The following is a 15,786-nucleotide window of genomic DNA, read 5'->3' as shown; positions in this document are numbered from 1 at the left end:
TTACTCTTATATATTGGTGTTAGGAAACTAGCTCTCCAAGCATTCGGGGTTCTACCTTCGGCAGCGACGTCATTGAACAGGCGCGTGAGCTATGCTACTCCAGTACTACCCAGTCCAGTCCAGTTTCCAAAGGTCAACTGGGATGTTATAGGGTCCCATGGCCTTATTGTTTTTCATTTTACTGATCACTCTATTGACCTCTTCAGGTTATACAGTCGGTTGGGCCAAGGGCTGGGGCGGTATACGAGAGTTCTTCGCTAGGGAACTCCTCGTTTAGGAGGTCGGCATAGTACTCTTTCCAGCGTTCACAGATGTTATCGTCGCCTGTAAGAAGCTCGCAAAGCTCGAAATTATTCCATCTGACAGTATGATGTCATATAAATATAAATATTTATACATACTGTCACATCGTTACTGAGTTCATTTTAATCGAACGCAGTTAATTTTAACTAATTTTAATTAATGTTATTATTAGTAAATTTTATCAACATGTTTTTTTAATATTTTCGGAGGGTGCTCACTCAATCCACACGCACACGAACAAGCCACCAGCACCCCGGACCCCGGGGCCATCAGCGACGTCGTTTGAGCTTCGGTCACGTCACAGTATAAAGCAGTAATAACTCTTCTAACAAACTTCACTCCGCGCGGTGTGTCGAAAACTACTCTCCATATGCACCGAATACATGCGAAACTGGTAAGTATTGGGCTGGACAGTCGGGGCCGCGTTCGCGCGCTGTGTTGACGTGTTGAGTTCGGGAGAAAATGACGTCAGCACCGAAGACATATTTTCGTTACTGTAGTGCTTATGGGTGTATGGAGAACAGTTCTCAAAATGCGGAAATGTCAGAATGTTCTTTAGAATTCCTAGACACCCAGAAAAGTAAGTGGTTGTTATATTTTTGCAGTGTTAGGTACATTATTGCTTACGTAAATGGCGTAAAAGTGAGATTTTAAGCTAGAATGACACATTAAAATCAATAAGGATTTATCTGTAACGACATTTAGGTAGATGCTGCGATCTATCTAGCTCGAAAGTTTGGTACCTACTTAAATATTGTGCAAACATCTATTCAAACATTTTATGTAAATACGATTTCGTCAGCAAACACGTACTTGAATCTTTATTAGATACAAAGGTAGAAAGAGCGTTGGTACTAGCATAGCGCCATACACAGTTACTACGAGTAGGACAGTAGCACAGGTACAACCCTGCGTGACCTTGCGCAGTAGTAACGACCGCGTCGCCGCTGCCGGAGATTAACTACTGATTTATCCTTATACTGTGGTCACGTTTATGTTGCACGGTTTCACTCCGAGTAAGGAGCGAAGTACTGCGGAGCGCAATTGCACTTGTGTTGTGGGTACCTGTACCTACAACCTATTTTGTTTTGTAGCGTTATAGATGTCATAACCGAATGACGTAGGTAAATAAATCACGCAATCTTGCGCGATGCCGTGCCGTATGTTGTATTACTAACGGGAAATATCGGTTTAGTCAAGTATATAGACTTGATTAGACCACTATATATGTGTACTAAGTAGTTGCTCCGTGACTTGAAGCCTTCGCCAACCCTAAAGAATCTGTTGTTAAGTATTTTGAAAAAGTATAAAAATTATGTCGACCTCATATTATTATTATTACGTAATTATCAATCCTGTTCACGGAAGTCGACTGGGAAATGTGACTACGAAAGATCCCGATACAATAGTACCTTACCTACATTACGATACAAGTCCGGTAAAGAGGAAATTCGAAACGAGTGGCGATGCGATAAATTAAAACACGACCGAAGGGACTGTTTTAAATCGACACCGAATTTCCTTTTCGGACGTGTGTCGTACGACGTTTTTCAGCAGGTAAATAGTACCTACATTACGAAATAGTGCTATTTCAGTAAGTACAGATGGTGCTTTTTTATCACACTAGGACGAGAAGTGGGTCATTTTCAGGTCAGGTCGGAGGGCCGGCCCTCCGACCTGACCTGAAAAATAGTACCTTCTATTTCGTAATGTACTATTTCAGAACAGATGGTGCTAATGCGCACTAGAGCGAGAAGTGGTTCATTCCTTGTCAGGTCGAGACTTCGGAGGGCCATCTGTACCTACTGAAAAACGTCGTACGATACACGTGCGAATAGGAAATTCGTAACTCGTGTCAATTTAAAACACTCCCTTCGGTGGTGTTTTAATTTATCGCAACTCGTTTCTGACTTTCTTTTTTCCGCACTTGTATCGTAATGTACTATTATGCCCAAGCTGAAATTGAGACTTTCGCTTTTGCTCGGTCAAAATATGCCATGAGCCTCACCGATGATAATATAAACTTACACACCTAATTTTAAAAACTTTACCAGGAATTTCTACGATGTAAGTATAAATTTGTCTAAGTATCAGATAAGAATATGTACCTACCTGGCTGGACCTTCTAAGGAACTAGCTTTGTCGCAGGTAGAGGTCAGCTTGCCGTCCGCGTCCGCACATCTGCCGCCGCCGCCGCCGCCGCCGCCGCCGCCGCGCCGCTGGCACTTTCGCAACGCCTCGCCTCGCCTCGCCGGCCCTCGCCTCCTCCGCGGTGCACTTTACTTGCGCTACAAGGAGCAGTGCACGTATACTCCCAATAAACACAACTTGTTCACTTATTGTTTCTTGTGGACTTATATCACATATTTAATAAATATATAGTATTTCAAATAAACATGGGCGACAATACGGTACTAGTTCAAGCAGTATTAATGTTTTTCTGTTGGCTTATGAGGACGACGGAAAGTAACCACGAACTGCGAGATGTCGGTAAGTAACTTCTTAAAAGCGTCTAAGTCACATTTGCATTAAACTTATTTTATAGTATGGCATGTTCTCATGTTTCAACATTAGGATTTTTTAACGCACTTGGATAAAATGTGTTAGCTAATAAGTAAATAATTATGTAGGTATGTACACTTGTACAGTCTGACGTAAAAGAGTAGAAATTAAAAAGTGGCAACAACGTAGGGTCGTCCCTTTTTCTCACACATGTTGGTTGAAAAAGAATAACTTCAATGTTGCCACTTTTTCTCAGACATGTTGGTTTGAAAAGAATAACTTCAATGTTGCCACTTTTTCTCAGACATGTTGGTTTGAAAAGAATAACTTCAATGTTGCCACTTTTTCTCACACATGTTGGTTTGAAAAGAATAACTTCAATGTTGCCACTTTTTAATTTCTACTCTTTTGCGTCAGTGTAATGTGTTAGGAGGTACCTAACTTGAAACAAAAACTGAAGTGAATACAAATCATACTTAGTAGTTCTCGCCTCTTTCTTAGTTGGTAATAGGAATTTGTATTCCCACATGTACAGTCAACTACAGAGAGATATGTTTGCAGTGGGTGTCAGCTCTCTCTGAAAGTGACTGCTCGTGGTCCAATCTATTAAGATATATAAACGTAAGGGTCTCCCCAAATCGATCGCGGAATCGGCTTTCGCCGACCAAAACTCACTCGTTAGTATAAACATGCGTAGTATGCGCACGCCATCGTACGCCACGTCTAATGCCTCTGGCTAAGTCTGTGGCCAAGAGTAAGCCCATTTATAATAATTGCAAAAAATACGCATGCTTTCAGCGACGACGACACTAGCGGCGTATATGCGTCTTCATTCAAAGTCTCTCCAACTTAGGTACTTTAATTTCTCAATCTACTGCCGGCCGAAATGGTCAGGAAATGATGATTATCAATTCCTCACAGTATTTTCTGACACATACATATACATATAAAAATGAATGTCAGCCTTGATAATTCCAGGAAAGTTAGTTTAATTATAAAAACCTTGTAGCAAAAAAATGCCCGTCGGGCCGAACTAGCTAATATGCAGACATTAAACGTCGATACTCTACTAAAAAACTACTTGTTAAAATTAGGAAGGTCTGGTGGCTCTGGGCTCTTAGTTTACTCTTTATTATACTGTGATTGTAGATTGTAGGTTTAATCTTACGTTCTGCAATGTAATAAGTATAAGGACTGATTAGTAACGAATTTGCCAAATTCAAAACTGTCTTAACGGTACCGAAGCCGGCCGAATCAAAGTCTGTTTTCCCAATAATGGGTTAAAATGTATTTAAAAATTATTTCCTTTATTCATTTTAATTCTTAGGCTAGGATTTTTATAATATGATATGATTATAAAGTAAAATACAAAACCACATACAAAATACAATATATATAAACACATTAGCAAACGCATCAGCGTGCAGTCCTTAAAACCATGTTAAATAAACCCTTCAGGTACTCAACATCATTACTTTATCAAAAATCCGAAGTGCTAACGGTACGCCAACTATATATTCTCAAAATTGTGGTCTCCAAACATAAATAGATTCTTGGAAGCGACGAATACAAAGATATGTTGAAAAGGAGAGTGTACCGAACTCAGGTTCCAACGTTACGTACTGCGTTCGCAAAACGATTTGATCCTTACATATCCAGTTTCGCATACAATTCAATCACTAAACACGTAGATATTAAAGATAAACCAGTTTTTAAAACCAAGCAGCTTTTAAGGGAATGGCTAGCCAAATTAAATTACGATGAGACTGAAAGAATTGTCCAAACTCGAAATAGTTGAAATTTCATAAGGATAGTTGATGTATGTTGTTTTGTTTCTTTTATTATTTTGTAAGTATTATACTTAGTTGTAGGCGTAGTCACATTGACCAAACATTCAAATCTGTCAACCGGTTGAATCGTACTTTGGCACAACGTATGTTATTGGTTGCCGCGATACAGGCATGCCTAGTGCGGTTACCAATGTTAATCAACTTGTAATGTACTCTTTACTTAATAAATATTTTTTCATTTTTTCATTTTCATTTTCATTATAAAAAACCTAACCTAGGGTGCCGCCAGCAGCGGGGCAGGGCCCAAGCTGCCGGTGGTTAGGGCTGCAGAGAGAGGAACCGTCGGACTATCCGCGCCGTGTCCAAGATCACCGCCTTCTGCATCTGACCCTTGATCCAACCACCTAGCGAGAGTCTCTCGAGATGTTGGTCGAGACTCTTCGCTATGAGACCGTTCGCTGAAACGACTATCGGGACAATGATCGTCGAATCAACATCCCACATGGCGGTTATCTCGTAAGCCAAGTCTAGGTACTTACTGGACTTGTCCTTCTCGGCTTTCACGAGATTCTCATCATGGGGGATGGTGATGTCGACGAGCACGGCCCGGCGTTGCGATCGATCTATTATGACAATGTCAGGCTTATTGGCTACAATAGTCCTGTCAATGATAATAGATCGATCCCAATAGAGCGTGGCACGACCATTTTCGAGAACTGGCGCAGGTATGTACCTGTAGTACGGTACTTCGCGGTCCACAAGGCCGTATTGAAGAGCATGCTGCTGGTGAATTAATTAATTAAGTAAATTCATCATTCTCTATTTCTCTTTACTCATGTTGTAAATTTTGTTGTATGCCCTCCGTCATACATCGGACAGTGATTATTGACACATTCTTAGTTTTAGTCCTTTTTATTAACCGTCGCCTCATATCTCAAGAAGGTTATAGGGTATGCAAAAACCGGTTAACTTAAAAAACCGGTTAATAACCGAGACTTTTTCTTCAAAACCGGTTAACCGGTTATTAACCGGTTTTGAGGATTTTTAGTAAATGGCCGTACTACGCAATAATTACCATTACCTTTAAGAATTCTGATGTTGATGATATCGTAGCAGGTATTACTTGCACGATGAAGATCATTTTTGTCCAGTTTTTGGAAATTTGGTAAATGCGGAAATTGCTAAAAAAGGATTGTGTGGTTTGAATGTGATTCGTCAGTTTTGCGTTTTCTAGGCATGTCGCAAGGTCTACAGCTCCCAGAGCCCCTAGTAATACAAGCAATTGATGTAAGAAAACTAAGATCTCCATTTTACCTTTCTTTTAAAAAATATAGTTTGAAATATACGGTAGACTCCGGTTACAACGACGCTCAAGGGACCGCTGATATTACGTCGTACTAATCGGATGTCGTACAAAACGTATTTCATTTCTTTTAATTAAAAGTAATATCTACATCTCTATTACTAAAACATTTCAATCAATAGGTTTTATTTACAGGGTATTATTATCATAGTATTAATACCTTATTTTATTGTGACTTGTTTAGTTAGAAAAGTCCTTTTTAGTATGCGTGCTGCTCATCATTTGTAAGTAAAGCTAGTTTATACGCAATCGAAGAATACAAATTGGGTTCTATTTAGCTTATAAGATTAGACCCGAGGCGAAAAAATTGTTAAAATTTTAAAAGCAATGCTCCAAAAAGTTACATGGCCACAATGTAATCTTGCTACTTGTTGTAGGCAAGACAGGGGACCGTGCTCGGGTGGAAGTAGCTTTGGTTCCTCAATTTACTAGTAAAACTAAAAACTTTGTCGCTTGTCGTTGCAACCGGACTTGACGGACGGATTCTGTGTAAAATGTGTCGTAAAAAGCGGCTGATCGTTAAAATCGGAGTCGTAATAAACGGATGTACTTTCATACTATCACATACGAAAACCAAATAAATACCTGTGCTTATGTCGTTGTAAGAGGTTGGACGTTAGGTCTATATGCGGAGTCGTAATATACTAACCGGACTCTATTGTATTGTATAAAATGTATAATTGAGTAGACTCGGACTAATTTTTAAAATAAAATCATTACAGATAATAATGTTGTCAATGAAAAGTAATGAATAAATCTTTATTATAACAAAACATTAAATAATTACGTATTTTTGAACCTTTTAATGCCTAATTTTCCAAATTTTGAGAAATAAATACAGTTTCGGTTATTAACCGGTTAGTGACTATAAAAACCGGTTTTTAACAGAGGCCAAAAAGTCTCGGTTAACCGGTTTTTCGGTTAACCGGTTAACCGGTTTGCACACCCTACGGTTATCAAGTCGTCTGTATGTTTTTTTTTTTTTTTTTTTTTTTTTTTTAATGTTTGTTCCTCGATATCTCCGTCGTTACTGGACCGATTTTGAAAATTTTTGTTTTTGATTGAATGTATATGCATACAGATTGGTCCCATTTTTCTCAGACACCAGTTCTGATGACGGGATCCTGGAGAAATCGAGGGAACTCCTCGAATCTGAAAGGCATACATATGATGATTTTTGTGTTTTTAAAGGAACACCATGCATTTAGGTACGGAACAGTGACATTTGGTGCAGCGGAACTGCTGATGATGGCCAGAACGGAACTCTTCAAATCTGAACGGCACGCTTATAGTGACTTTGGTATTTTTATAAGAACAGCATGCACTTTCGTCCAGAACAGTGACATTTGGTGCAGTGGAATTGCTGATGATGGTGTCAGAACCGAACTCCTCAAATCTGAACGGCACGCTTATAGTGATTTTGGTATTTTTATAAGAACAGCATGCACTTTCGTCCAGAACAGTTACATTTGGTGCAGTGGAACTGCTGATAATGGCCAGAACCAAACTCCTCAAATCTGAACGGCACGCTTATAGTGACTTTGCCATTTTTATAAGAACAGCATGCGCTTACGTCTAGAACAGTGACATTTGGTACAGTGGAACTGCTGATGATGGTCAGAACCGAACTCCTCAAATCTGAACGGCACGCTTATAGTGACTTTGGTATTTTTATAAGAACAGCATGCACTTTCGTCCAGAACAGTTACATTTGGTGCAGTGGAACTGCTGATGATGGCCAGAACCAAACTCCTCAAATCTGAACGGCACGCTTATAGTGACTTTGCCATTTTTATAAGAACAGCATGCGCTTACGTCTAGAACAGTGACATTTGGTACAGTGGAACTGCTGATGATGGTCAGAACCGAACTCCTCAAATCTGAACGGCACGCTTATAGTGACTTTGGTATTTTTATAAGAACAGCATGCACTTACGTCCAGAACAGTGACATTTGGTGCAGTGGAACTGCTGATGATAGTCAGAACCGAACTCCTCAAATCTGAACGGCACACTCATAGTGACTTTGGTATTTTTGTAAGAAAAGCATGCATTTAAGTTCAGAACAGTGACATTTATTTAGTTATGTTTGTTAAGCATATTGAGTTTTCAAGTCAAAGTTTGTCAAGCTTCGATTTCTTATACGGATTCATGAGGAATTGAGGAAACTCCTCAAACCTTAACGTTATACGTATATTCATTTGTGTTGCCATCTAAATCTAATAATTAAAGCATTAAAAGCAGTTTTAAAAAATACTTGTAACACATTTCTACATAATCCAACATTCGCAAGTAGCTTTCACCAGAACCCGAAAGGCGACGGTTTTTTTTCTTAAAAATTATTTTAAATATTTTGGTTGCTTATCGTTGGTGTCATTTAAATGAATGAATTTCTTAGACACTCCATCCTATACCGGTTAATAGGTGAATGGGGGATTTCGTTAAATCAAGTTTCTCACCCAATTTCAAGAGCATTGGCTTTAGCAAGCTGCTGACTTCATAACTGTGATGGATGATATCCAGCTATTATCAGAATAAAGTTGAAAGATCGTATCAGCAATTCCCGTTAAATTTGTACATTTGGATCACGTCTCCGATTTGGATAAAAATTGGTAGGCTGATAGAGTCCATGATGCTGAGCAAGATCCACTAGGTTTCCCAAAATGTCCTAGGTTGATTGTATGAAATTTTCCTTGTTGTTACCGAAAATGTATAGAAATCTGGTAACAAAAAAGGAAGGTTTCATACAAACTACATAGGACATTTTGGGAAACCTAGTAGATCTTGCTCAGCATCATGGACTTATCAGCCTACCAATTTTTATCAAAATCGGAGATGTGATCAAAATGTACAAACTTAACGGGAATTGCTCGTATATGCACGTTCGACGCCGGTGACACAGCGTCTGTGATCAAAAAATCCTTACTCCTATGCCAGTGACACATATGTGTTTTAAGCCTTTTTGTTGCCAAATTTCAAATTTAATAAAAAATGATTGAACGTACACTTATGTTATTCAAAATTAAATCTAAATACGCTTTGGTTTCAAAATTGGTAAGTTTTTGATATTGCACAAGATTATCTTTATACAGTGCCGGGTGGCACAAATATTTGTCATTTTTAAGACAGATTTCAGCGGTTCTCAAAATTTTCATTGGAACTTACTATAGATTGCACAACCAATATGAAATAAGTTAACAATTTAGTACTAATTTTTATACCCCGGTAAGCTAACCCGGGAAGTAGCATATTTCTTTAGTATTTTTTTAACTCCGTGCCGTTTTTAACCGCCTTCCAAATCTCAAAGGAAGGGGTTTTCAATTCGTATGTATTTTTTTTTAACACTTTCGCAACCAGGCTAAATTTCGAACAATACCCCAGAAACCGACAGTACCCGATAGTCGGGCAACGACGTGCAACTCAATGCCGGACGCCGCGAACCCGATAGTCGGGCAAGCGGCGGACGCTCAGGGCTGTGCCAAGTAACTTTCGTATACGTGCATAAAATGAAAGAGTGCGTAGCACAATGTCGAAAATCAAATGTTCTAAGTACGAAATTCCGAAAGACATGACATCGAAAATCAAAATTGCTAATGTACGAAATTCCTAAATTCAACAGTGAAGTTAACTCCTCTTCGCGTAATTGTGGCTGAGAGTTGTGCTCATCAACTACTGCATCCTCGCCGAATATATTTATTAAGTCTCGCTCAATGCCATCAGGACCACGAGCATTCGCCATCGTCGTAGTAGAAACAACCAAATTAATTATCAATTCCAATCAGAGGCAAAACCACAAAGTCCAGTAAGAAAGCAGAAGTCACAGTTGTCCAGAAACAAGCCGATAGTCGTCAAAATAAAAATTAACATAACACAACAACGTCCAAAGCACATCACAAACCATTACGGAATGGCTCGAATTGCAAATTTTACACCGTGACCGGTGTGAAAAACCCGAGTCGCTAACTTCAAATAGATAAGGGATGGTAAACAACATCTCCAGGGTTAAGTGTATGATCACAGTAACTACATTCTTTTGTCAAAGAAATTGCGACCTTATGGTATGTGTACTAGCGTACTAATTATCGTAAGTATTCAAAGCTACTTGTTACGTTTTGCTTCCACGCAGTTGCAGTGCAGTGCTGTTTTATGACTGACCTATTGTCTTTTTCTGAGAACTGCCGCTTAGAAATTAGAATGTTGTTAGGTTCTTACTTCTTAGTTGAATTTCTTGGTTTATTTTTCTCCGAATTTTGTTTCACTAAAATCATCCTATGAGTACCTACTCTATCACTCTTAAATATTCGTAAACACAAATTAGGTTGTACGATTTACGGAAATTCTAACTCCTATTGATACATACCCGTGTACCTATGCGATTTAACGTAACCAACTAATAAGAATTATTATTTTGTAATCGCATTAGGTAAAGTAAATAAAAATACAAAGTGAATTAATAAATATAATAATCAACTGTACCAACTTTTCGACCACATAAGTACATTATAATCAGAAGACAGTCAGTGGCAGCCCTGAGGTAGCGAAGATGCAAAGCTTGCCCGACTATCGGGTACATTGGCGTCGCGTGAAGGTTTATAGCTCTTGCTCGACTATCGGGTATGCCGGCATCTGAGTAAAGTTTACGAGTACCCGATTGTCGGGTACGCGGTGTCCAATGTGTTATGTTTGTTCCTCGATATCTCCGTCGTTACTGGACCGATTTTGAAATTTTTTTTTTATTGAATGTATATGCATACAGATTGGTCCCATTTTTCTCAGAACCCAGTTCTGATGATGGGATCCTGGAGAAATCGAGGGAACTCCTCAAATCTGAAAGGCATACATATGGTGATTTTTGAGTTTTTAAAAGAACAGTATGCATTTACGTACGGAACAGTGACATTTGGTGCAGTGGAACTCCTGATGATGGTCAGAATGGAACTCCTCAAATCTGAACGGCACACTTATAGTGACTTTGGTATTTTTGTAAGAACAGCATGCACTTACGTCCAGAACAGTGACATTTGGTGCAGTGGAACTGCTGATGATGGTCAGAACGGAACTCCTCAAATCTGAACGGCACACTTATAGTGACTTTGCTATTTTTATAAGAACAGCATGCACTTACGTCCAGAACAGTGACATTTGGTGCAGTGGAACTGCTGATGAAGAGTGAGCCGCCCCTGGTTAGAGTTCCGTTCTGATAATCATTCTCATCTGTAAGTACTTCAGAATCATCCAGATTTCAAAATTGGTTCAGAAACGGAGATATCGAATAACAAACATTAAAAAATATACAGACGAATTGGTAACATAATCCAACATTTGAAAGTATTTATCACCAGAACCCCAAAGGAAGGCGGTTTGTTTTTCTTAAAAATTATGTCAATTTGATTTGATGTCTGTCAGCGGTATTATGTTATTAATTAATTGACAGACATGACGAAACTATAAGGGTTCCCAGTTGACTACGGTCCCCTAAAATCATCAGATATTCACAGTGGGCCCAATATATGAATAACAACTTCTGACTTACGAAATTATGAACAATAAGTTTATGGGAAAGAAAGGGATCCCGAAATTTTGACAAATGTTATATAATAACTTAAATCATAATAGCAGTATTATTCCCTATTAAGTGTATCGTTAATTATAGGGACAAAAAAAACCTGGTCTAAATGTTGACATGTGCATAATTTTATATTATTATGTTCCGAAAGTATGATCTGAAGGTATTGGTAAGTACTATTTGATATAAGAAGGTCTGATATTTTTTTTATTTTAGGGACTTTATGGTACTTTCATTAAGGTCTAGCGAATAAATTTCGGACAACCCCTAATCTTGCTTAATTTGAGAATATCTCAAAGACTCTTTGTACGATTTCGACAAACAAAGGTTAATATGCTGCCAAAATATATTTTTTGATAGTCCTCCTCATGGTTGTTCAATTGGGTACTTGCAGAATAAATGCGGTGAATTTATATAATAAAAAAAAACGCATTTTTGAGTAACGTTCCGGATTGCCGTAAATTTTTGATACAAGCAGGATGAGAGAAATAGATAAAAAAAATTAGGCATAGGCCAATGTCTAATAGACATTCATGGTGTTTGAACAGTGCCTAAACCAGATCGATATAAACAGTGTATGATAGTTAAATTCGACATCAAATTCGGAGTTAGCGTAAGCGCCATGCCACATTCTCTAAATGGCCGCCATACACAGATCATGAACTTTATTTTTTAAAAATAACAGTGGCTAGACTATGTCTAGATATTCTGCTTTGTGGATCATGTGTCGTTGAGGTTCGCACTGTACAATTTTTTTTCGCAATTGTGTCGCCTTGTACGCACTTTGTGAATTTTCTAGTAGCATTTGTCCGAAATCGTAATTGGTACTCGGGAGGATTAGGTCAATGCTGTCTAAACCACATGCTTTACGTCGAGTTTCTAGGACAAAATGCGTACCTTATTATGTGCCTTATTAAGCCCATGTCTTGTTATAAGAAAAAAATATAATGGCAAATAAATACGGCTACTCAAAGTTGTCTCCATATTTAACGATACAGTCTTTATAGATAAAAATAATCAATATATCAGTAAACACAATTTTTAAATGGACCTTTTCGGCCGCCTCTTAAGTATCTATGTGTATAATAATCTATGTTGAGTTCATTAGTGCTAAAGTTTGAGAAACACTGAGTGATAAAGTAATTACTTACGGTTTTCTTCCATTTTGTGAGTTTTAAACTATTTTTCCGTATTTTTCGAGCATTAGCACCATCCCACAGCACGTCAGAGAGATGACTGACGCCGCGAAATAAAAATAATCGCATTTTAGTAATTTACCTCTGAACTATGCCAGTTGACACATACCTTGTGACCATGTTATTCCTATGCCAGTAACACAAATATGTGACTACGATAATTACGCCCGGCATAGCTAAAGGGCTTACTGAAACGCTGCCGGCGTCGAACGTGTTAAACAAAATCTGCGAACAGCTTCTTTCAACTGTTTTTGTTGTAGATTTTTCTATCGAAAAGTAACCAATGTCTGGTAACTGATACCGCATCGACTGAATTCCTGGTAAAGTAGATATTTGGAGACTCGTGTACATTAACATTGTTTCATAGGAATCGTAAAGAAATTGCCTTTCAGATATGGTATTAATTTTGGTTGCCAGGTACTGTTGAAAATGATTTCAATGCAAGTTTTGTCAACAGGAATCAAGTTTTTGACAGCAGTTTGTCGGCTAATTATTTTCATCGATCCATAGAAGTAGGATGACAAAGAAAAAAACTGTCGAATATCAAAAGTGAGACCAAAACTGGACCAATGTCAAGTGTCATTGGGAGTATTAAATTCAGAAATTATGTGTAATAACATGAATAATTTGCTTTTCTAACTGTTTAATCGAAACGGAAATCACCCACTGTTCCTCTAAATACAGCTGTTTGTACTGAAAGGTCCGACTAATTCCGTTAACTTAAATTGAGTAGGCCGCTAGCGGCCGCTGCCTGTCATCAAAAATGGTCACGTTTATTCATTTGTAGTCTGCCTCTTTTCCACTTATAGGATGATCATATACGTGACAGCTTTTCTTTTGCACACTTCAGCAGTCTTTAACCGTAAGCGAAATGATAGGTATGTGCAGCGATCACTTTAATTTTATCTATGTAGTTAGTTGAGAATTGCTTTTAAACATGACTTTAACATAATAATTTTGTGATTCTGGCAATTTGAGTGGTGGAATGTTTATACAAAGTAAGCTAGAAATTATCCAAGAAAAAGCACTCTGAATTTGGTAAATTTGGTACGACTCAGTCCTTATAACCTGACGCAACTATTTGTTCTCGGAAAGCGTCATATATCCTGATTCTACTGGAGACACACCTAGAGTAAAACTTGGCTGATAAGTGATAGTTGATACATACATATTTTTGTATTTCAAACAATAAACCTATGACGAGTAATAACATATCGAAATGAAATATACCATTAGCGCTCCTAGGTCAAAAATAAGTTTTTTTGCAATTTCATTTTTGGCACAAGCTTTTATCGCCGACTGTACTTTTCTTTCAACAGTCATCTACTGCTCTCCGAGACGTTGCTAAAAACCCCCTTACGCCATTATGGTCACCTTGGCGAGTCGCGAGATTTCACCCGAACATACATACATGCTTACCTACATACCAAGGATGATTTATATAGGATTTACAATGTTCATACTAAGAATCGTACCTCATTTTTTTAGCGCCGCCTATTAAATACTATCATAACTACACTGATTTTCAAAATGTGTATTGACGTGATATCATGACGTGCTTTTGTACCAGGATAATTCTAATACCTACTTGGAATTTGACTGTCCGGATATTACGAATATTTTTATATTATTAATTTAATAAAGCCCCACCATGTAGAGAATAATTATTTATTATTTTTTCTACTCCCGAACTGTAAGTCGTTGTAACAGAACAAGCGTCTATGACGAGGAAATTGACTCGTTATTACATATAAAACTTACGGCGAATCAATTTTTCCTTGACCAACTTTTTGGTGCATATTTCCTTCGGGATTTCATTGAATATTTTAACAAATAATATCTGTGATGGTTAATCACATGTTTAGTTATGTCATCAGTCATAGAAATCACTATAATTCGATGCACAACTTATTGGAAAAAGCTTATTTACAAACTATATTCACATGGATGGATTGTTGACACTAACAATCTGATCTGTCAAACGAATGGCGTTCCGATATTGCGTCTTGGTTCCAATTACAAGTCAGAGGTAATAATCACTTATATTGATTATTATACTCCTTGAGTATATCATTTAACGTAATATTAAGTAACAAATGAGATATTTCATTGCGAATTACTTCTATCTTATAAATCTTTTTCAAAATAATATTTACGTAAAAGTATTTATCGATTTACTTAACGCTCCATTATTGGACTACATAGGTATCAATTCCAATAGCTCTGTCTCTTTCTAAAATAGCTGCAATCTGCACGTGTTAATAGGCAAACATCCGCGTGATGATCGTGAACTTTATTACGTAGGGCGTACGGCTTAGTAAACAAAACAGTTATGATCTTTTTCTTATGCGCGTAATTTAGTGGCTATCCATTGTTCCATGTCTTCAGTAGGTCTCCAGTCTCCATTATGTCTCCAGTATGTCTCTAGTCTCCAGTATGTCTCATGTATCCATTATGTCTCTGTTATGTATCCATTATGTCTCTGTTATGTATCCATTACGTCTCTGTTAAGTCTCTGGTATGTCTCTTATAGAGAATCTATAAAAGGGTCGGAGCGGGCCGACGCGCGTCATTCTTACAATATCCACAAGACTAACAGTGTCTCTGGCTTTCGTGTGTTATACTGGTGAGTGAAGTTGTTCTGCTATCGTTTCTCTGTTTGTTTTTACTTGGAAATTATTCTAAGTGATTGTAAACTTTGAAATTGTGTCTTTGTTTGATTGTGCGGGGACAATATCGTCGTACAGTTGAACTTGGACCTGTGGTGGAATTGCTTTACCGTCAGTTGTGGGGTTAATTTAGTGTTCTATTTATAGTGTAGTGTTACATTTAAATTGTTGTGTATAGTGAAGTTTTCTGTGCTTTGTTTCATGAGTGCCGTCAAGCAATACAAAGACTGGGTCGATGTATGGCTGGTGCTTGGAGATAAGTCTGTGTTTGGTTTTGTAGGGAGTAATTCTTGCAAAACTAAGCTTAGATTATAGCACGTAAAGAAAACTTCACTCGTTTGTTTAGTTGGTCAGTAAAATTGAATTTAGTAATTTTCTATGGGGTTATTTTATGAAAG

At 37.9% G+C, this 15,786-nt stretch overlaps 1 protein-coding gene across 1 annotated transcript in view; it reads left to right on the top strand.

Moving 5' to 3' along the window:
* Positions 1-2,627: 2,627 nt before the first annotated feature.
* LOC125240945 overlaps positions 2,628-15,786 on the top strand; it is a 54,226-nt gene continuing 41,067 nt past the window's right edge. Inside the window, exon 1 of the mRNA XM_048149149.1 lies at positions 2,628-2,793. Coding sequence (XP_048005106.1) covers positions 2,700-2,793 — 94 coding nt within the window. The 5' untranslated portion in view covers positions 2,628-2,699. The remainder of the gene's footprint in view (positions 2,794-15,786) is intronic.

Source organism: Leguminivora glycinivorella, chromosome Z, assembly GCF_023078275.1.
Source record: "Leguminivora glycinivorella isolate SPB_JAAS2020 chromosome Z, LegGlyc_1.1, whole genome shotgun sequence".
Classification (NCBI taxonomy): domain Eukaryota; kingdom Metazoa; phylum Arthropoda; class Insecta; order Lepidoptera; family Tortricidae; genus Leguminivora; species Leguminivora glycinivorella.
This window is presented reverse-complemented; position numbering and strand designations above follow the sequence as displayed.